The sequence below is a fragment of the Lissotriton vulgaris genome, chromosome 10 (assembly GCF_964263255.1).
Source record: "Lissotriton vulgaris chromosome 10, aLisVul1.2, whole genome shotgun sequence".
Classification (NCBI taxonomy): Eukaryota; Metazoa; Chordata; class Amphibia; order Caudata; family Salamandridae; genus Lissotriton; species Lissotriton vulgaris.
This window is the reverse complement of record NC_141698.1, coordinates 237,475,962-237,498,852: the sequence shown is the minus strand read 5'-3', so window position 1 is coordinate 237,498,852 and position 22,891 is coordinate 237,475,962. Positions and strand designations below refer to the sequence as shown.

General features: G+C 47.8%; 1 protein-coding gene across 1 annotated transcript in view; it reads left to right on the top strand.

The window, feature by feature from the left end:
* ABCB8 (ATP binding cassette subfamily B member 8) overlaps positions 1-22,891 on the top strand; it is a 512,951-nt gene that overhangs the window by 316,604 nt on the left and 173,456 nt on the right. Inside the window, exon 10 of the mRNA XM_086940923.1 lies at positions 21,811-21,844. Within this exon, the coding sequence (XP_086797049.1) occupies positions 21,811-21,844 (34 nt within the window). The remainder of the gene's footprint in view (positions 1-21,810; positions 21,845-22,891) is intronic.

Sequence of the window (22,891 nt, the reverse complement as noted above, 5' to 3'; positions counted from 1 at the left end):
ATTACCGAGTCATAATGCATTTTTTTTTAGCCTTGAGGTCGGTCGGAGTCACTAACTATAGTGACGTCATCGCGGAAGACTGTGGGGGGCGGGCCTGCGGCAGTGAGTGGTAGGAAGGGCTAGCAGATAGCAGCGTGGCAGGGAGGGCAGGGGGCAGCAGCAGTGTGTGCGCATTTAGGACAAGTCATTTTTATGACTTGCCCACGCATGCGCACACATTCAGTAGCCCCTTCCCTCCTCCTCCTCTTCTTGCATTCACACAGGCAGAGACCCGGGGAAGCCGGGTCTCATTATGGGCAGTATTAGCCCTGCTCCATGTAGTCAGTAATTGGCCGGCGCTGTTGGGACGTCACCACGCCCTGGCGTGGACAGGACTGCTACAACAAGAGTCACGAGGAGAGTGATGGCACGCGCTCCCCTTTGAACCCGATACGGCTGTGCTCTGAGTCAGACGGATGGAGCGAGGATTCCTCCTCATAGTCATAGTGAGTGAGTTTAGTTAATAGTTTACATAATATATATTTTGTAGCTGGCAGTGGCACAGCAACAATGTGGTGCACAGCGTTGAGATTGGTGGAGGGTGCAGGTCTGAATTAGAAAATGGTGGACGGCGGGAGCGGGAGTCGGACTTGGGACCCACCCAGAAGCAGGACAGTACGTTTTTTTAATAGTTTTCTTTAATTAAACCCCCCCGCCTCTCCCCAATCTCTCCCGCGATTACCCCACCTCCCACCCGTCCGTCATGCCGGCAAATTGCATGTAGTCAAATATAAGCATTGTTGGCGCCATAACCATGCTTATATGTAACCACCCTATGCTGATGATATATGTCATAGCAGCACCCGTGGAAATACATTATGGTGAGTGATGAGGCTTAATGTTAACAGTGAATGTGCGAGTTTGCGTGCGCATTCTTAACCACAATGCATGAATCAGTGCCTCCCCCGGCCCGGACTCAGTGTTCAAACAGTTTGCTTTTATGCATAAATTCAAACGTACATCCCCAGTCATAGCTTTAAGTATTTTTCCATTAACGCGCCGATTAACCGTTTGGTTTAAGAAAGATACATTTTTAATCTCAAAGTGTTAAATGGCGCTGCCTTTCATCTTATGCTCCGGCCTATGTGAAGGGCCTGGGCACTCAGTGTAGGCAGCACCAGTAAAAGCATAAATCACATTCAATCTGTCAGATCGTGAAAATACTCCAACGAAGGTGCAGCATTATTCAAACATAAAAAGCAGTGCCCGAGCAGAGTCAATCATATGTGTGTATTTTTTTATTTATCACTTGCAAGAACAAATGTTACATCAGCAAATAAGTGAGTGCGGAAGAGTTGGGTCACCGAGGGTCCTGCCAACTCTGCATTTCATCTTAATGGGCACATCAAATCGAAGCGTGTAATTAAAAATCAAGCATGCTAACGCAAAACCTGGCTCTCTCTTGGCATCTGGCTATTGCAGCACGAGCCTGGGCTCAGAGCAGTGAAAAGCTCTGCCAAGTCGGAGCCACAGTAACAGGACAGAATTCTGGTCAGTGGCATGTGTCACCATATGGAACTCACTGCACCTCGGGCGGGCCATGTGACACTAGCCAGATCGGGAAACTGGGGCACCGGTCAAGGTCTTGTATGCTTGTTATGGTCATGTGACACAGGTCGGGGTCCTGTGACACAGTCCAGGGCCCTGTGAGGTTAGTCAGGCTCATCTGACACTGGCCATGTGCCACCAGCCAGGACCCTATGACACTTGTCAATGTCATATAACGATATCTAGGAGCCTGTGACACCAGTTCTGTGAAGTTGGAGTCTCAGAGACATGGCCATATGCTCAGGGGTCACCGAGTGCTGGGTTCTGACAGACAGGGAATCATCTCATTGTAGGTAAGCGCTCAGTGAAAAGAGAACCTGCTTTAAGGGATATCTGGGCCCTACATGCTAGCATAGTGGTGTACCAAATTAAAAGGGGCACAAGGCAGGAGAACAATTAGCCGGGAGGTACTTGGAATGTTGAGGACTTTCTTGGTAGCATTAAAGTATACAAAGAGACAAGCAAGCCCTGACACAAGTTAACACAGATTTCTGTATGCTATTAATTTCTAAGTGCAGAATACTACTACGTCTTGCATTTTTTAATCACACAGGCAACATTTCTTCACAGCCCCTAAAAGCTAAGCGCATAGTTCAAGGGCATGTCTTTGTAGTAGTAAAAGAAATGGGACACAGCTACCAAATAGCCTCATGAAATGTGCGTCATGCTAAACCAAGGACACTTTTCATGATGTTTTTTTAAACCCCCCCCCCCCCCCCCCCCCAAAAAAGGCCTGCAAGAAATATGCATTTTCGTAATTTATTATAGACATTGAGCTGGAAAATGCACCTTTTTACAACCATTTTCAATAAAGATTCTCTGGGGGAGAAACTTTCCTAAAACAAATTCCAGCTTGCTCACATGTGTACCAAAGCTCATTAATTGCTCTTACGCCCCACTAGTTTCAAATTCCACCAGCCGCCACTGATACCTCCCAAACAGCGTCCAATGTCATCAGAACATCTGACGCTTCTCAAACAAGAGGTTCTTGCACTATAACAAAAACATGCAATAGAGCGGCTTCCCTTGCCTCATCAAGGCACAGGGATCTATTCCCTCAATTTTCTAATTCCAAAAAGGGGCGGTTCTCTCAGGCCAATACTGGACCTCAGACTGCTCAACTTCTACATCCAAACAGACCACTTGCCCATGCTTCCACTACTTCAGCAAGGCGACTTTCTCTCTACTCTAGATCTAAAGGACGCCTACTTCTACATTCCCATTCACCCTGCTCACAGGAAATATCTCAGGTTTCTGGCAGATGGGCAACACTACCATTTCAAAGTTCTACCATTCGGGATCACCACGGCACCCAGGGTTTTCACCAAGTGCCTCGCAGTGGTTGCACCCCATTTGAGAAGACAGCGGATTCATGTCTTCCCTTATCTAGACGACTGGCTCATAAAGCAAAATCCCACAACAGCTATGTTCAACACACACTCCGTACAATACAACTGCTTCACAGGCTGGGATTCACAGTAAATCTGGGCAAATCCCATCTCCAACCATCCAGAATAAAACAATATCTAGCAGCTACACTAAATACATCCACAGCCCTAGCATATCCCAACACAGTCAGGATAATAGCTATACAAACACTAGTTCAAAGATTTCAGCCACAACACTCACTACCAGCACGAGTGTTCATGCAACTTAACTAATAGGGATGATGGCCTCTTGCATTTTTCTCGTTCCTCATGCAAGACTTCAAATGCGTTGATTACAAGAGTGCCTAGCACATCAGTGGAACCAGGCTCAAGGTCAGCTAACGGATCTGGTGTTGATAAACGACCGCACCCATCGCTCTCTGCAATGGTGGAACACACAGAACCTTTCCATAGGGTGGTCGTTCCTCGAGCCAGTCCCACAGATAGTGCTAACAACAGACGCATCGCTCACCAGCTGGGGAGCTCATCTTCAAACCCATACCATTCAAGGTATCTGGACCCTGCAACAAAAACAATTTCACATCAACTACCTGGAATTGTTAGCAATCTTACTAGCGTTGAAATCTTTTCAACTGCACCTTCTAGGTAAAGCTGTCCTGATTCGTACAGACAACATGACAGCAATGTATTACATACAGAAGTAATGGGGGACACACTTCCTACAGCTATCACACCTAGCTCAAAGCATATGGAGATGGGCAATTCCGCAAAAAAAAAGTCGCTACTGCTCGAACAGCCGGGTCTTAAGTTGTTTCCTGAAGGAGAGGTGATCCTGGGTCAGCCGTAGGTGGGTGGGGAGGGAATTCCATGTCTTGGCTGCCAGGTAGGAGAAGGATCTTCCTCCGGCGGTGGCTCTGCGAATTCGTGGGACGGAGGCGAGGACGAGGCTGGCGGATCGGAGCTGGCGGGTGGGTGTGTAGAATGTGAGGCGGCTGTTGAGGTATTTGGGGCTCATGTCGTGGAGAGCCTTGTGTGCATGGGTGAGGAGTCTGAACGTGATCCTCTTGCTGACGGGGAGCCAGTGCAGGTCTTTCAGATGGGCAGGAATGTGGCTGTGACGGGGGATGTCCAGAATGAGTCGTGCCGAAGCGTTCTCTATGCGCTGGAGTCTTTTCTGGAGTTTGGCTGTGGTTCCAGCGTAGAGGGTGTTCCGGTAGTCCAGACAGCTGGTGACGAGGGCCTGGGTGACCGTCTACCTGGTTTCGGTGGGGATCCACCGGAAGATCTTTCGGAGCATGCGCAGGACGTTGAAACAGGATGACGATACGGCGTTGGCTTGCTTGGTCATCGTGAGGGAGGAGTCCAGGATGAAGCCCAGGTTGCGTGCATGGTCCGCTGGCTTGGGGGCGGTGCCCAGGGCCGGGGGCCCCCAGGAGTCGTCCTAGGCAGAGGGGGATGGTCCCAGGATGAGGACTTCCATCTTGTCTGAGTTCAGTTTCAGACGGCTGAGCTTCATCCATTCCGCAACGTCTTTCATTCCTTCCTGGAGGCTGGTTCTGGCGGTGGCAGGGTCGTTGGTGAGGGAGAGGATCAGCCGGGTGTCGTCGGCGCAGGAGATGATGTTGAGGTTGTGTTGGCATGCGATGGCTGCGAGGGGGCTCATGTAGACGTTGAAGAGGGTGGGGCTGAGCGAGGATCTTTGCGGGACGCCGCAGATGACTTCGGTGGCCGCAGATCGGAATGAGGGAAGGCGGACTCTCTGGGTTCTTACGGCGAGGAACGAGATGATCCACTCCCAAGACCATTCCTTGGATACCGGTGTTGCTGAGGCGCTGTATCAGGGTGCGGTGGCATACGGTGTCGAAGGCTGCTGAAAGGTCCAGGAGGATGAGGGCAGCTGTTTCCCCGTTGTCGAGCAGGGACCTGATGTCGTCAGTGGCTGCGATGAGTGCGGTCTCGGTGCTGTGGTTTGCTCGGAAACTGGACTGCGAGGGGTCGAGGTATCCGTTTGTCTCGAGGAAGGCGGAGAGTTGTCTGTTGACGGTCTTCTCAATGACTTTGGCAGGAAAGGGGAGGAGCGAGATGGGGCGGAAGTTCTTGAGTTCTGTGGGGTCCGCTGTGAGTTTCTTCAGGAGGGCGCTGAGCTCGGCATGTTTCCACACCCATTGTCCAAAGGCAATGGGCTATGGATGAATTGGTCAGGCAAATTTGCTTACGCTTTTCTGCCTCTCCCACTCATTCTGTTAGTGGTGAAGAAACTCAAACAACCTTCCCTCACAATGAACCTAGTTGCTCCAACATGGGCAAGACAACCATGGTTCACAACCCTATTGAAACTATCAGTAGTACCACATCAAAAGCTACACCTCTCACCTTTCACCCAAACTTCTTACTCAGAACCATGGAGAGATAAGACACCCATATTCCAATTAACTCAACCTTGTGATCTGGCTCCTGAAATCTTAGTTTGGCTACCTCAATCTCCCTCCAGACTGTATGAACATTATCAAAGAGGCCAGAAGCTCCACAACAAGGACATGTTATGCGGCAAAATGGAAGCGGTTCGTCATTTATTGCAAGCACAACAAGATCAACCCACTAGAGGCTTCAATTCTAAACATCATCTGTTACCTCTCCCATCTACAACAATGTAACCTAGCGTACACCTCTATTAGGTTACATCTAGCGGCCATAGCGGCTTACCTACAAAATAAACAACACTTGTCTTTGTTTAGAGTCCCCCCTATCAAAGCTTTTATGGAAGTACTGGAAAGAATAATTCCAGCAAGAGCTCGACCCTCTCCACTGTGGAACCTAAATGTCGTCCTTACCAGACTAATGGATCCTTCTTTTGAACCTCTCCACAAATGTGAACTACAGTTTCTCACTTTTTGGTTGCTATCACATCTCTCAGAAGAGTAAGTCAACTCCAGGCATTAACCATACAAGAACCATTTTTACAGATCCATCATAACAAAGTGGTTCTTGGAACTAACCCAAAGTAGTATCTGCCTTCCATCTGAACCAGTCTGTTAAACTCCCATTATTTTTTCCTCAACCAGACTCAATGGCAGAAAGAGCTCTACACACCTTAGATGTTAAAAGAGCAATACTCTACTACATTGAAAGAGCATAATCTTTTAGGAAAACCAAACAACTTTTTGTGGCTTTCTCCCCACCTCATAAAGGTAATCCTATATTCAGAACAGGAATGGCTAGGTGGCTTGTAAAATGCGTACAAATATGTTACATCAAAGCCAAACGCATGTTAACCATCCCCCCTAGAGCTCATTCTACACGTAATCTAGGGGCTTCTAAGGCATTCTTAGGGAACATTCCCCTGGATGACCTATGCAAAGCAGCAACTTGGGCTTCACCACACACCTTCACAAAACACTATTGTGTAGACGTGCAGGCAAAACAACAAGCTAGTGTGGACCAGGCTGTACTAAAAACATTATTTCAAACTACTGCAACAGATACAGGTAGCCACCGCTAAGGAGGTAACTGCTGTGTAGTCTATGAAAAAGTGTACAATCTGCAGTTCATATGCCTCGAACGGAAAAAGCTACTAACCAGTATGAATCTGTTCTTGGCATGTAGAGTTGCAGAGTTGTACACGCCCACCCGCCTCCCCGGATACCTCTACCTGTTCCAGTATGGACATCTTTCTATTTCTTTCCCTAATCTGCCTCCCCCAATCCACTCCCTTAGTACCACCCTTTTCAGGATCTGGGATGCCATTCAGTGAGAGATGTAGCACCTTACATGCTTTTAGCTTATTGGAGGCGGCTTTGGGTGACCCCAGAGCTCACACACTATGCCCAGGCCCTGTTAGAAGTGAGGGACTTGGATGTCAACCAGAAAATTGGGTGGTTTAGTTGTGTTAAAAACCTACTATGTGAACTGGGTACGGCTCAATTATGGACCATCCCTGCCGGAAGCGTATTCCCTAGTAAATTGAAACTAAAGGCAGCTTACTGGAAGTTAATTAATATGAAACGTTTTGTATCCTGTTCCAGTGGCCTCCTGTCCAAAGCTTTTCTTGAAATAAAACACGAGCCCAAGTATGACCATCGCTGCTCGCCAATTGAGTGTTGCGCGAGGTGGTTCCATGTAGAATTGGACATAGTTGATGTTAATCTTCAGTTTATGCGTTTTATATATGATGGGTACAAGAATGAGAGGGGCGAGCCTTTGCCTACATTTCGTTGCTTTTTAGAAAAGGAATACACTACACCTATTTGTGTTGGGTTACCCTACAGTAATGCACCATGGCCACCAAAACATCGTGAGATGAAAGCTATATGTCTCTCGCCCTAGAATTGGCACAAGCTCTTAGTGGAGTACCAAAACCAGCCACTGGCTTGTGTGGTGGAACTAAACCTTTCTTAAGTCCAGCTTTTAGATGGGACTCTACTCATACGAAAGTAGCTATCATTCTGGGGGAATCCTGTACATAGAGCAAGTTAGTACCTGAATACTGTCAAGGATGTATAGTAAAACACACGACTTACAAAACAACTTTTCCTCAGAGGTAATTAAAGAGTCTGGCCTGCCAAGTTCCACCCACCTCTTAAAATTAATAAATCACTAATTGATTTCCTCCAGTGAGAAGGGAAACAAGCATTGGCATAGCCAATAGGTGTCGCCTTTGGGACCTTATAAGTGTTTAGCCGTTCAACAGTTGATGTTGTTGCACCAAGGATATTGTGCTGCATAACTAAATACTTATGAGGTCCCAAAAGCCAGACCTATTGGCTATGCCAATGCTTGTTTAAATTGTTTTGGGACGTGACAGACCCTCTGTATGGTGTACCGTCGTCTCCCTGCCCTGAGTGCCCAGCTAGTGTCTGGTATTCTACTGTGTAGCGATAGTGCCCTATCACCTTTGTCATGAATTAGCATGTAGAGTGGAGGTGGCAACATATTGGGCCATATGTAGGTAAATGGCATTTACCGAATTGTAAATAACGAATTTTACCGATTCGGTATTTACAATTCGGTAAATGCCATGTAGGTAATAATTCTTTAAATATTACCGAATCGGCAATATTCGCTAATTACCGAATCGGTATTTACCGATTCGGTAATTGCCATTGATTCCTTTGGGCCTTGAGGCCCATAGGAATCAATGGCAATTTCCGAATCAGTAAATACTGATTCGGTAATTTTACCGATTTGTCATGGGGGACAGGGTGTCACTTTGACACCCTGTTGCACCCCTGTTTCTGGCTTGTGTGCCATGTGGCACACAGACATGCCCTAAGGGCATGTCTGTGTGCCACATGGCACAGGTGTACATGCACAGATGTGCATGTACACAGAAATTCGTTATTTACCATGTCATTGTTTGTGTAGAGGCGGTGGCAGCACCTCGGAACAACGCTTGAGAAGGCGAGCAGATTGCGAGGGCTCTCCTCTGCTCCCACCTTATTCCCTTTGATGCATTTAAATTGACTCGTTTTTTAACACTTTTAAATCATTTTATTCATTACTGTGTTAAATACTGTGTGTTCATTTTAAAACCGACCGCTACTTGCATTTCATTAATTTGGTCCCCCTGAGCCCCGTTCCATCGCGGCTTCACGTGCCGATTGTTGTGGAGGGCTAGGTCGGCCGCCATCTTTAGTGTGGGTCGGACCCTGCCGGACCAGAGTTAGCGGTCCAGCGGAGGTTGGGGCTTTTCCCTACAAATAGCCATGCCCTTTAAGACGCGCAGCGGCCACGCGCAGCGGGCGCGCCGTCTGCGCGCCGAAGGAGCGCCAAAGGAGGGCCCGTCTGTGCCCGTCCGTGTCCCGGACGTGGCCAGCGCCAGCCCCCCTGTTGCTGCTCCACCAACTACCGATAGGTCCAGAGCTCGCTACTCCCGTGAGTACCTTATGGCACTTAGTACGAACTCCTGCCCCTGCAGGGACTAATGGGAGTTGGCTGATAACCTTCTGCGGATTTGTGAAGCTTGCAAATTTCGCTTTCAGCCTACTCTAAATTGTCCTATCCAGCTTCCCATCGATACATCATGCATCCGGGCAGGCTTGATCAATGCTAGATCATTGGTCAAGCACTCCGATGACATTTTTGATTTACTGAGTGACAACGAGTTTGATCTCCTCTTCGTCACGGAAACATGGCTAAATGAGACATGCAGTCCAGCGGTCGAATTTGCCATTCCACGTGGTTTTAAAATTGCTAGACAAGATCGCCCTTTAGGCAGAGGAGGTGGCATAGCAGCCATTTTCAGAGAAAAATGGACACTCTCTCTTGACCCTCTGGGCCCCCCAGCTGATGCCGAGATGCTCCATTTCTCATTATCTTTCGGGGCACATTTCACCTTAGGGGGCACTCTGGTGTACTGGCCACCAGGCCATGCAGGTAAATTCCTGGGGGCACTGGAGGACATAATAGTCCCATGGGCTTTGAAATACTCCAGATATCTTCTCTTGGGGGATTTTAATATTCATGTGGATAATCTAGATCTACCTGATACGGCCCGTTTAAATGATGCTCTTGCTACGGCCCAGCTTAAACAATGGGTTAAGGCTCCAACTCATTCAGGTGGACATGTCCTTGACTTGGTGTGTACTAATTTTGATATAAACATGACTCATCCCGAAATAGTGACCTGGTCTGACCACATGCTGATTAGGTTTACCTGGCCTTTAACCCGCCCTGCCGAGATTAATCATCCAGCTGCTCATACACAGAAAATTAATATAGATATTCTACGTGACCAACTAGATACTTCCCGCCCAACTCTTCCCCCTGGAATTGAGTCAGCCGTCAGTTCTTTCAATTCATGGATTGAACGTGGGACTGCTGCATCAATTAAAACAGGCTGAGTCTGTAGAATGCGCTCTACCCCTTCTAAACCTTGGTTTTCCCACACCCTCCGTGATCTCAAATCAGGTTGTAAAAAACTTGAACGGATATGGAGACAAGCCTATCTCCCCGAGGCTAAGAAAGAATTGAGGGCGGCGCAAAAGAGGTATTATGCTGCGATTAAATCTGCAAAAAGTCAATATTACGATGGGCGAATAACCAAGGCTAACAACAATAGCAGGGAAATTTTTGCTATCGTCAAAAGCTTTGTTTCAACATGTGCTGCTCAACCTTTACTAACCTCTTCTGAGAAATGGTGTGAAGAACTTTCTGTGTTCTTCGTGGACAAATTCGCCAAAATTCAAGATGATCTACTCACCGTATGTAATAGTTTTCCACCTTCAATGATCATCCCATCCCCCATTATGCCTTTCCTTACGGATCAGTTTACCCACTTCACCCCAGTTGAAAAAACAGATATTGTTAAAATTCTTGCTGCCTTACAATCAGGATCCCCCTCTGACCCTTGTCCTGCCAGAGTGCTTGCGGGCCTTGCAAACACAGTTGGCCATGAGGTGACACACATTATCAACCACTCTTTTCTCACTGCCACTGTTCCGGCATGCTGGAAGCAAGCTAAATTGTTACCACTTAAAAAAAAAAATGGCCTAGATCCTGCGGTCCCCGCTAACTTCCGGCCCATATCATTGTTGCCGGCCCTGGCAAAAATATGCGAAAAGGTTGCTTTCATACAGCTGGACAAATTTGTAGAAAGCTCTCAGGCTCTTCACCCAGCGCAATCAGGTTTTAGAGCAGCCTTTAGCACGGAGACGGCTTTAGTTGAAGTATCTGAGGCTATCCGGGAATGTTTGGACGGAGGTGGCAGAGCGGCTCTGATTTTATTGGACCTCTCTGCCGCCTTCGATACGGTCCCTCATTCCCTTCTACTTACTAGATTAGCGGCTATAGGCATAACAGGCTCTGCTCTTGACTGGCTGACATCTTTTCTAGATAATAGATCTCAGCAAGTCTGGATGCCGCCCTTTGCATCCTCTCCCAAAAAACTCACAACTGGCGTTCCACAGGGTTCCACCCTCAGCCCCCTTCTTTTTATATATATGTATGACCCCTCTTATCTATCTTGCTGAACAGCTGGGAGCAAAAATTATGGCTTACGCTGACGACACACAACTTCTGTTCACATGGCCAAAAAATAACTTGGACACGTCGGGAGTTCAAACCTGTCTATCATCGGTCTTTCGTTGGTTAGCCCTCGCCCAACTAAAATGTAACGAAAGTAAATCTGAAATCCTGCTGTATGGCCTCTTTCCAGATAATTTTAGCGACTCTCTCTGGCCCACCGATCTGCCATGCCCCAAATCCATCGGTGGACCTGCAAAAAACTTAGGAGTCTGGTTTAATAACAACCTCAGATTTGAGGATCACCTAAAAAAACTTACTGGGATCTGCTTTTCCACACTAAAAACACTATGCAGGTTTCTTCCTTTACTCCCGAGAGAAGCCAAGGAGATGGTCATCCGCGCTCTTATATTATCCAGATTGGATTACGCGAATGGCCTCTTCTGTGGACTTCCGGCCTATCTGATTCATCGTCTCCAAGTTATTCAAAATGCCGCTGTGCGGCTTTTGTTTAACATACCAAAGAGCTCTAGTGTTCGCCAACCTCTTCGAACCCTTCACTGGCTCCCAGTCGCTCATAGGATTTTATTTAAAATCCTTGTTCTTGCACATCGTGCTGTTCATCAAACTGGTCCAGTTTATCTAAGAAAAAGATTCTCCCTCTATGTTCCTAATCGCCCTCTCAGGTCAACCAATTTACACCAAATGACTGTACCAAAGTTTAAATACAGCAGGCTTGGTGGCCAATCCATCTCTGTCAGAGCTGCGAGAGCGTGGAACACCCTTCCTCTCCATTTGAGAACAACTTCATCTATCACGGTGTTCAAGAAGGGACTAAAACCCATCTCTTTAACATCACTGTATAATGGTTCTCTTTTTACCCTGGATTTACTCTGATCTGCCTCCCTTCTCCCGCGCCAGGATACTATTGTTTTAGTAATAGAGCGCGCTACAAAAGTTTCTATAATAATAATAATAATAATTGTATTTCATGGTAAATAACGAATTTCTAAGGGCCTATGGCACTGTTTCCAGGGCCACCTACATCCCAAATTTCCGATTCTGTACATTTACCGATTCGGTAATTTACCGATTCGGTAAAATTACCGATTCGGTAAATATACAGAATTGGTAATTTTCTGGCCCCCTACATCTGGAAGTACAAATACCGGTCGGTAACGGACGAAATCGGCCGCCGTTACCGACCGGTATTTTGCCACCTACATATGGCCCATTGTGTTTTAGTGAATTAGTAGTCGTGACCAGACCTTTTCATTTGTGTTACACGAGTGGGAAATTACGCACTTATGTAGGTAAATGGCATTTACCGAATCGTAAATACCGAATTTTACCGAATCGGTATTTACAATTCGGTAAATGCCATGTAGGTAATTATTCTGTAAATATTACCGAATCGGTAATCTGCGGTAATTACCGAATCGGTATTTACCGATTCGGTAATTGCCATTGATTCCTATGGGCCTTGAGGCCTGATTCTGGACAAGTTGCAGCCTGTGGAGGTGGATTGATGGAATTCCGGCATACAACGTGTTAGCATAGTCGAGTCTGGAAGTGATCAATGCTAGGATGACTAAAATCAGCGCATCTCTAGTGAGGAACCTACTGATCTTACGAATCCGCCTAAGGTGGAAAAAACAGGATGAGGTAACTGCTTTGATTTGAGGCCTCATAGAGAGGTCCTCAGAGATGATCACCCCCAGACTCTTCACCGTGCCAACTGGGCTAGGCGGAGTCCCCAGAGAGGAGGGCCAAAAGGTGGAATTCCACGGATTAGTGGAGCCCCCAACTAGTACCAGCTCGGTTTTTGTAGGGTTCAGTTTTAGCTGACTATGGAGCATCCACTCAGCGATGTTGAGCATGGTAGATTGAAAGTTGGAACGGGAGGAAGGAAGGGGGTCAATGGGAAAAATTAACTGAAGATCGTGTACCTCTTGCATTCTTGGAGGAAAGGGACCTAGACTCTGAACTAGTCTTCCTGAGCACTGCCATTTAGTAGCTAATGGCAGTGGAGAGTTTGACTGTAGTCCCTGTATTTCTGAGTGTGAAGGGTCTTCTAGTTCAGGCAGAATGTCTGTCCGTCTTTCTGATCGTTGTCAATGTGGCTGTTGATAACCAGTTGCAGAATACTTACACCTCTTTGCCTCTGTTGTGGGTGCTCCAAACAGAAGACAACCTACTGTGAGGAGTATCACTCTACACAGAGACAGACTCTTGAAGTCAATCTGAGACAGACATATGAAACGAGAACCAACTAAGCTGATTCTGAAAGCGCAGGCAGAGAATACACATCCTCTTTCTGCTGTGTCTGTATAAAAGTCGGAGCTGTAGACCCATTTGTCTTTCCATTTCCAAGCTCTTTCTGACCAAGGAGGGGGGGCTCTGCAGGAAACGCAGAGGACTGCTGTGCAACCAAAGATGATGTCTGCCTGACAGCCGGCTGCCCAGAGGTAAGGGAATGATAACAATTGGAGTCTGGTCTGAATGGAGATTGGTCTCTTTGTCCTGAAGCTCCTGGAAGTACCCTGCCTGAAAGAAGTAGGAAGGAGTAAGCCAGCCCTACAGGAGGACAGTCAACCTTGGTGAACAAGAAGCAACTGACCTATGAGCTGAACGTCTGTCCAACGGAGACTCAATAGAGCATGGCTTGCATACTTCTGGGTCAGAGTCTGCCACCTTTGTAGAAGCAGGAAATCTGTGGCACTTGCCAGAGGGGTGCTCGAGCACATTGCAAAGTAGAAACCTGCCTGCTGCTAGTCCATGGCACTTGTCCACAGTGTGCTCCAACAGACTTACAATTTCCAGCCCATTGCACATGCCTGAACTATCTATGTCCCAATAGAGAGCACTGCTGAAACTGAAGTGTACCTGAGTGGACTACTTCTTTGCGACCCTGAATGCAGATGACTGAGGAACTGCCCTGTAGTGTGCCTGATCAACTGCTTCACTGCAGCTTGACCTGAAAAGCGCCTTGAAATAGCCCAACTCCTTCCAGTCGCATCATCACACGAAGTGGGCTGCATCATCGTCTGACCCTGGGACCTGTCCAGCTCACCATCCAGAGCAGGTGACTTTGGAGCTGCACCACCACTAAAGGAGATAACCCTGCTGGTAAACTCCAACCTCCAACTTTCAGCCGACTCACCATGTGACCGGAAGACGGAGGGCCGACCAGTCAGGGCCCGCAGCATTGGGCTTGCCACTCCTCCCCTGCCCTCCAGAGATAACCAGCCCGCCCCCAACCAAACCCTTCTGCTTTCTCGCAGTGTGAGAAGCACAAACATAAAATAGTAGTTTTACCATTGTATGTTTCTGCTTCTTGCACTGCGAGAAAGCAGTGGGGCGATGCTCCTCCGCCCTAATGGAAGAGCCGCCCCTGGTGGCAAACCCAGAGCAGGTATCAACTGGCGGACGCACCTCTTCCATGGTGATTGATGCGTGGTTGGGGGACTGCTCAGAGCACAGTGAAAGCTGCGGGAGGCTAAGGACTCTTGCTGCCTTTATTTTCAGCCCGTGTGACATCAGCACACCTTGTACACTGCTAGCCGTACAGAGTGTTAGTAAAAAAACAATCTTGGGCTGCAAGAGAAACTTTCTCTCGCAATTATAGAGATGTAAAAAAACAACAGGAAATCCTTCTGGTGTGAGCCCTAGACGGATTTTCAGTTTTCAGTCAGAATGAGACATTCTTGTGCTCAGTATTGTACTGAGTCGATTAAGGTACATGCTTTATTCATTACAGAGCAGTTAATTTCCTTTAGCTATTGCAAGTGAAAGTCTTGAATTGCAAATTTGCAGCATTCATTTTGGGTTAAGCCAAGTCAAGTCAAAGAATTTATATAGCGCGCTACATACCCAGAGGGTCTCAAGGCGCTTGAGGAGGGGTGGGGAATTACTTGTCAAATATCCACGTTTTAAGTTGCTTTCTGAATGCTAGGTGGTTCTGGGTAAGGCGAAGGTAAGTGGGAAGTGAGTTCCAGGTTTTAGCTGCCAGGTAGGAGAAGGATCTACCTCCCATGGTGGTTTTGTTGATGCGGGGTACAGTGGCAAGGGCTTGGTTGGATGATCGTAGCTGGCGGGAGGGGGTGTAGAAGGACAGTCGTGTGTTGAGGCATTCTGGTCCGATTTCGTAGAGTGCTTTGTGTGCGTGGGTTAGGAGCCGGAAAGTGATCCTCTTATTGACGGGAAGCCAGTCGAGGTTTTTCAGGTGACCAGAGATATGTTCTTTACGCGGGATGTCTAATATGAGCCTGGCTGAGGGGTTTTGGATTCGTTGGAGTTTTTTCTGGAGTTTAGCGGTAGTACCGGCGTAGAGGGTGTTTCCATAGTCCAGTCGGCTCGTGACCAGAGCGTGGGTGACCGTTTTCCTAGTTTCGGTGGGGATCCAACGAAATGTTTTTTTGAGCATGCGAAGAATGTTGAAGCAGGATGAAGAGACGGCGTTGACTTGTCTGTTCATCGAAAGTGAGGAATCCAGGATGACGCCCAGGTTCCGTGCGTGGTCTGTCGGGATGGGTGCTTTTCCAAGGGCTTCTGGCCACCAAGAGTCGTCCCATGCAGAGGGGGAGGTACCTAAGATAAGGACTTCTGTTTTATCTGAGTTCAGTTTCAGACGGCTGTGTTTCATCCATTCGGCTACTTCTTTCATTCCTTCGTGTAGGTTAGTTTTGGCGGTGCTAGGGTCATTGGTGAGTGATAGGATCAGTTGAGTGTCATCCGCGTAGGAGATGATGTTGAGGTTGTGTTGGCGTGCGATGGCCGCGAGGGGGCTCATGTATACGTTGAAAAGGGTGGGGCTGAGTGAAGATCCTTGTGGCACGCCGCAGATGACTTCAGTGGCCTCTGACTTGAATGGTGGAAGGCGGACTCTCTGGGTTCTTCCGGTGAGGAACGAGGTGATCCATTCTAGTGCTTTTCCTTGGATTCCGATGTTTCTGAGGCGCTGTAGAAGGGTGCTATGGCAGACTGTGTCGAAGGCTGCGGAGAGGTCGAGGAGGATGAGGGCGACTGTGTCTCCATTGTCCAGTAGATTTCGAATGTCGTCTGTTGCTGCGATGAGGGCGGTCTCCGTGCTGTGTTTTGCTCGGAAGCCGGACTGTGAGGAGTCGAGGGATTTGTTGGCTTCGAGGAAGGCGGCGAGCTGGTTGTTGACAGCTTTCTCGATGACTTTGGCCGGGAATGGAAAGAGCGAGATGGGACGGTAGTTTTTGAGTTCGGTGGGGTCCGCTGTGGGTTTTTTCAGAAGGGCGCTGAGTTCAGCGTGTTTCCAGCTTTCCGGGAAGGTGGCGGAGTTGAGGGAGCAGTTGATGACGTCTCGGAGGTGCGGTGCTATGATGGAGTCTGCTTTGTTGAAGATGTGGTGAGGGCATGGGTCTGTGGGGGATCCTGAGTGGATGGAGTTCATCAGGCGGATGGTGTCCTCAGTGGAGATTGGGTTCCAGTCATTAAGGATGTTCGAGGGGGGTGAAGGTCCAGCAGATGGTTGGGTGGGTTGGTCTCCGGGTTGGTTGTCGAAGCTGTTGTGGATGTCTGCAATTTTGTTGTGGAAGAATGAGGCTAGGGAGTCGCAGAGGGCTTGAGAGGGGGTGATGTCGTTGGAGTTGGCCGAGGGATTGGTAAATTCCTTGACGATGTTGAAAAGTTCCTTGCTGTTGTGGGCGTTGCAATCTAGTCGGTCCTTGAAGGCGGTTTTCTTGGCCTTTCGGATCAGTTGGTGGTGTAAGCGGGTGGCGTTTTTGAAGGCGTCCTTGGTGCTGGTGGTTGGGTCTTTTTTCCAGGCCTTCTCAAGGGAGCGGCAGAGTTTCTTGGATTTCTTAAGATCATCGTTGAACCAGGAGGCCTTCTTGCTGCCAAGTTTGATTTGTCGTTTTTTCAGTGGTGCTAGGATGTCGGCGCTGTTGGATAACCATAGGGTAAGGTTGGTGGCGGCTTGGTCGGGGTTTGAGGAGTGGGCTGGGGCGTTTAGAAGAAGCGATGAAGAGATCTGGTCGATGGTGATTTCTTCCAGTTTCTTTGCAGAGTTGGTTGGGGGTGGTTGTTGGGTTTGGGCTTGTTGTAGGTAAAGTGAACGCAGCTGTGGTCAGTCCAGAGGAGAGCCGTAGTGTGGCTGAAGGAGACATGATTGCTGGAGGTGAAGATAGGGTCGAGTGTGTGACCTGCGATGTGGGTGGGGGAAGTGACCAGTTGTTTAAGTCCGAGGTTGGCGAGGTTGTCCAAAAGGGTGGTGGAGTTGTGGTCGTTGTTCTTTTCAAGGTGAAAATTGAGGTCTCCCAGAAGGATGTAATCTTTGGAGGGGAGCGCGTGTGGAGTGATGAAGTCCGTGATGTCCTCACTAAATTGTGCGCGGGGTCCTGGAGGTCTGTAAAGGAGGGTGCCTCTGAGTGTGGTCTTGGGGTCGATGTGGATCTGGAAGTGAAGGTGTTCAGAGTTGGCGAGATTGACGTCAGAGCTGGTTGAGATGTGGATGGATTTCTTATGGACGATAGCGATTCCTCCTCCTGTGTGGCCGGTACGGTCCTTGCGTATGATCTTATAGTCTTCTGGGATGGCAATGGTGATGTCTGGGGAGGAAGAGGCGTTCATCCATGTTTCTGTTAGGAAGGCGACGTCCGGAGAGTTGGTGTCTAGTAGATTCCATAGGTCAATGGCGTGCCTGTGGACCGATCGGGTGTTGAGCAAGATGCATTGTAGGTGGTTGGGGTCGGGAGTCTGTGGTGTGATCGTAGCGGAGTTGTTGTCGGTGCCGATAAATTTGCAGGAGTAGCATGAGAAAGGTCCATGGGTGTGTCCAGGAGCGGCTTGGACGCAGTTGGGGGAGCGGCCGGGGTTAAGGGCTAGGAGGGTGGTGGCATCGTAGGTAATGCGGGAGGGCTGGGCAAAGCGAGGGCTAGGGGGTCTGGCGCTAGGCGTGGGCCAGGCGCGGACGGGCGTAGACGGGCTTACCTTTGGCGCGGATTGGGCGCGAACGCTGCGCGTGTACGCTGCGCGCATGGGCTACTGTCATATATGGATGGTGGGAAGGGGGAGGGGCGAGGGCGGCTCAGCTGGGAGGCGGGGGATATCGCGCAATTAACTCAATGGCAAGACAGATATGGTGCAAGCAAGCGAGGTAAATACAAATAATTTCCAGTTGAAAATAATGGCACAGTCAATCACAGTGCAGCGCAGTTCTACGATACCGCGTCTCGGTGGAGAGACAGGGGAGCGACCACTCAGGGCAGGAGCGATGAGGGATCACAGCGCTTCTGGGACCGGGAGCGCTGTAAATAGTTAGTGGGAGGGCGGCTCAGCTGGGAGGCGGGGCGGGCTCAGGTCAACGCACACGGAGCACAACAGCAACAGAGACAAAATGGAGGGGGGAGTAGAGCAGGGCGCCGGGGGATATCGCACAATTAACTCAATGGCAAGACAGATATGGTGCAAGCAAGCGAGGTAAATACAAATAATTTCCAGTTGAAAATAATGGCACAGTCAATCACAATGCAGCGCAGTTCTACGATACCGCGTCTCGGTGGAGAGACAGGGGAGCGACCACTCAGGGCAGGATTGGCATTGGCATAGCCAATAGGTCTCGCTTTTGGGACCTTATAAGTATTTAGTTATGCAGCACAATATCCTTGGTGCAACAACATCAACTGTTGCATGGCTAAACACTTATAAGGTCCCAAAGGCGAGACCTATTGGCTATGCCAATGCTTGTTTTACTTAGGTAGCGTAGCTTCAATAGCAACACCAACCTTTGACTGAGTAGCCACACCATAGTTACTAGCAGCAAAGCAATGCTGCGTGCGCGATACCAGCACCAATTCCAATGCACTAGAGGATATACGGGAGTACCAAGAATGTCACAATCTAGGTTTAATAACTAATGTACCGGGTTCTAATGTCCCATGCATTGGGGTGTTTTTGCACCCATTTATCTCATGGATCCAAAAGCCCAGCGCCCACATGCCTATTCTAAGCAGGTTTGATAACATCATCACCCATGGCTTACCTTAAATAAACAAGTTTTGGATGAAGTGCCCACACATTGGACTTCCTCAACAAGGCCTTCGAGTATGTACTGTAAAATAATCCAATGACTGATTAGGGGCTCGAGCAGTGCCTTACGTTTGGATTGAAAGCGGCACAGTGCAGAAATCAATTAAGGCACATTGCCATGCTGAGTAATAAGCAATAGCTTGTTGGGGGAAAACACAATCTTGTGCCAGAAGGAGGACAGGAAAGGAGCTTAAACCAGCACCTTACGTTTGAACTGAAAGCGCTGCTGTGTAGAAATGAAGAAAGGCACAGAGCCATGATGTATTTTAATCAGCGTCAAAAAGAAATGAAGAAAGGCGCACAGCTGTGCTGTGTAGTAAGTGGAGGCGTGTTGGGGTAAAGCATGGGGAGATTAAGGGAACAGGGTCTGCAAGCAGCTGGGATACGGCAGGAAGAACAAGCACAAGCGTGGCAGGCTGCGGCAGCAGGGGGGAGGCGCACGCCTCGCGCAGCAGCATGGGGAGGAGGGGGGCTGCGCGATTCCTTTGCGAGAGCAATAATTGCTACCATATGGTGGCGTTTGCTCCCGCAAGGGAATCGCCAGACGTGCACACGTCATTGAAGGCAATGGAACGCATGCACGTTTTTGGCTGAAAAGCCAAAGCGGTAGCTATAGGTCTTTTTGCCTATACCGTCCATCACCACCCCCTTTTGTATCGCTTTTCGCCTCCATAAGTGTGGCAGGGTATGCTCAGACGTGAGTCCCTTGCTCACTTTGCCACTGGATTCAAGCAAGCCGGGCTGAAGACGGCTGGAATGCCAGAAACCGGTCTTCGGAAGCTTGTTTCCGGTCCAGGGAAGACATGGCTTGGCAGTTCGGGCTGGACCGTTCCCATGAGGCACAGGGTCAGACTGATTTGCATATAGCCATGTCTGAACTGGGGTGGCAGAATGTGCTAAAGAACGGTGATGGATTCAACCCAGATCTTTTGACTGGGTGTGAGTGTTTGATTGATTAAGATGCTCCGTCCATCACCACCCCCTTTTGTACCGCTTTTGGCCGCCATAATTGTGGCAGGGTATGCTCAGACGTGAGTCCCTTGCTCACTTTGCCACTGGATTCAAGCAAGCCGGGCTGAAGACGGCTGGAATGCCAGAAACCGGTCTTCGGAAGCTTGTTTCCGGTCCAGGGAAGACATGGCTTGGCAGTTCGGGCTGGACTGTTCCCATGAGGCACAGGGTCAGACTGATTTGCATATAGCCATGTCTGAACTGGGGAGGCAGAGTGGGCTAAAGAACGGTGATGGATTCAACCCAGATCTTTTGACTGGGTGTGAGTGTTTGATTGATTCAGATGCTCCGTCCATCACCACCCCCTTTTGTACCGCCATACCTAAAAAGCAGCAAATAGCAAAATGATAGAAGAGACGCTTGAACTAATCTCAGCCACTGGTGATTGCATGGGGCAGTACACCAGCTCTTTGTTTGCCCCCCCCCCCACCTCCTTTGCCACGCTAGGAAAAGTCAATCCATGTGCAAATTGGTCTTGATCTTGCTCCAATAGGTATAGCACTGCCTAGCTAGGTCCCTAAAAGTAGGGTACTAGTAACCCCAGACTCGTTTTGGCCTACCTAAGCCTAATCAGTGAGGTATAGCTTTGTTTCTCCCTCCTTGCCACTCTAGACGGAGGCCAGCCAGATGCTTATCTGTCTTGGTCCACAGGACTCAAGCTGTACCTCAGTGATGAGGCCTTAGTAGGTTGAAACAGGTCAGGGGTTGCTTTTGTTCCCATCTCGAGAAAAACCTGATTGATGTACCCTCTCTTGGAGCTGGTACCCACTCCTTGAAAATTAGTTTTGCAAAGGTTATTTGCATGTGTAATTTTTCTTGATGATGACAATGTGCTTTACTGTGTTTTCTTTCAAATGGCTTCGAAGCTGTGTGATGGTACCTACCCACCTTCCCTGCTACCTCTTTCTTTAAAAATGCATTTACAAAGTTTCTTCAGAAGCTTGTGGCTCCATCATTCATTGAAAAGCATTAATTGAAAAACATTCTTGCTTAACGATACACCCCTTATCATGCCGCATGTATATATCATTTTGAATTCCTCTCTTTTAAGGCACATATGTCCTGCAGTTACAGCTGCCTATAAATAATTGAATTCCACAATTGCTTTATTCCGAAATGAACACATGATCACACTTTTCTGCCCCCACCCCTAGTGAGGGTAAGGTAAATGTAACGGTAACATGCATTACATGTTCATGTTTTTAAATTGCAGAGCAGTTGTCTATTGCAATTGTTTTAAATGTATTTGTTTTCTGCAGCGTTGTCAGTATAGATTAGATGTTCTCAAATGCAAGTTTTTACAAATTTTTAAAATAAAATGCTCTTTCTCTCCTTAACTAGGTAAAGAATAATAAGCCCGGCCTTCTGTGGCAGAGTAGGTAGGGGTTGAAGCTTCTTATACAGCTTGTGATGTCATAGTCTCCATGCATGGCTGAATCGAGTGGCTCGTGATGCTAAGTTCCTGGCATAACTGCAGTGGTTCTCCATTAAGTGTATCTTCCTTAACAGTCTTACACATTTAATATCTGCCTCTGGGATAGATCCAGATCCCTTGCTCAACGGGCACTATTCTTTGTTGAATAATAACAAAGATGTCGATCATGGAAAACTAATACAACAGGTAAGTAAGTTTGCCATCTCCTTCACGAGATTTTCATTAATATTTATCAAGAAAAAATGTCTGCCTGCTTGCATGATTTAAAGCCCACCATTATTTGAAGATGTTTATGAAACCACTGAAATGACCCATGACAAAGGAATATGATTATATATATTTATGTCACTTCTCCTTTTTCTTTTTTGGCAGGTCCATGGCAAATATTTCCGTCCTTTTTGGGCAGGTAGGTGTGCTGTTAGAGTATGCTTAAATGTACAACATATTGATGATAAATGTACATTTCCTACTGTAATTACCAGTGACTTTGAGGCCTTGAAGTGTACTAACCTACTTTCGGTTCTCTAGGACAATGCGTAAATACATCCATTCGTTGAGAAGCCAAAACTAAGAAATACTCTGTGAGCTGCACAAACACTGTCCTGGTATCCAGGAACCCTTTAGGTGCTGCCTCATTTCTTTGTATGTTTTGCTCTTTGGCAGACTGCTATTTTTTCTTTTTTTTTTTTAGATCTGTCCCAGAAACCTAAAGGCTTTCAATTGTAGCTGAGGTTTCTACCCAAACCCTCCACCTTCTGGCTTTTTTTGTGTGGGTTAATCAATGCCTAAAAAAACTCATTCAGTTGAAAGGGGATTGGTACCTAGGGCTCACTTTCTGTACTTTGAAAAATGTGTAAAAGATGCAGTTAGTATCTTTTATTTTTAGAAGATTGTTTGCTTATACTTTAGCAGAAGGATTTGGCCCTCGTTTGACTTACTTTGATCATTGACTCACTTTAGCAGTCCCAGGCAAGCCCCCTGCCCTTCCAGCAGCTCATTTTTATGTGGAAGAATAGTTTCTTTCTGTTGCTGTTCTCATTACCTATCACCTTTGTCTCTTCTGCATTGTCCAATCACATTTCTCTGTACTGCTTCCAGATTCGGTCAGAATTCGTCTTCTTACCTGCCTCCTACTGTATTGCTATGTTCTGCCCATCCTCTGCCCAAGGTCCTGCCTGCTCCCTGTCTCGGTTTCCCTGTTCACACCTTGAACCTGCTTTCTGTCACTTATGTCTCTTCACTCAACATGCTTCACTCTGTGTATCTTCATGCTTCTGCTTCCTTTCATTGTGTCTCTGCTCCCTGCCTCTCATTGTCTCTCTCTTGTTCCTTGTCCCATCTCCCTACCTCTAAGATATTGTCTAGATCGATTTTTTCGACAGGCACAGCTTGCTGGTGGTTTTCAAATTTAGGGAAATGAGAAGTGGAAATCAAACATTTTTGGTGTGAGCCA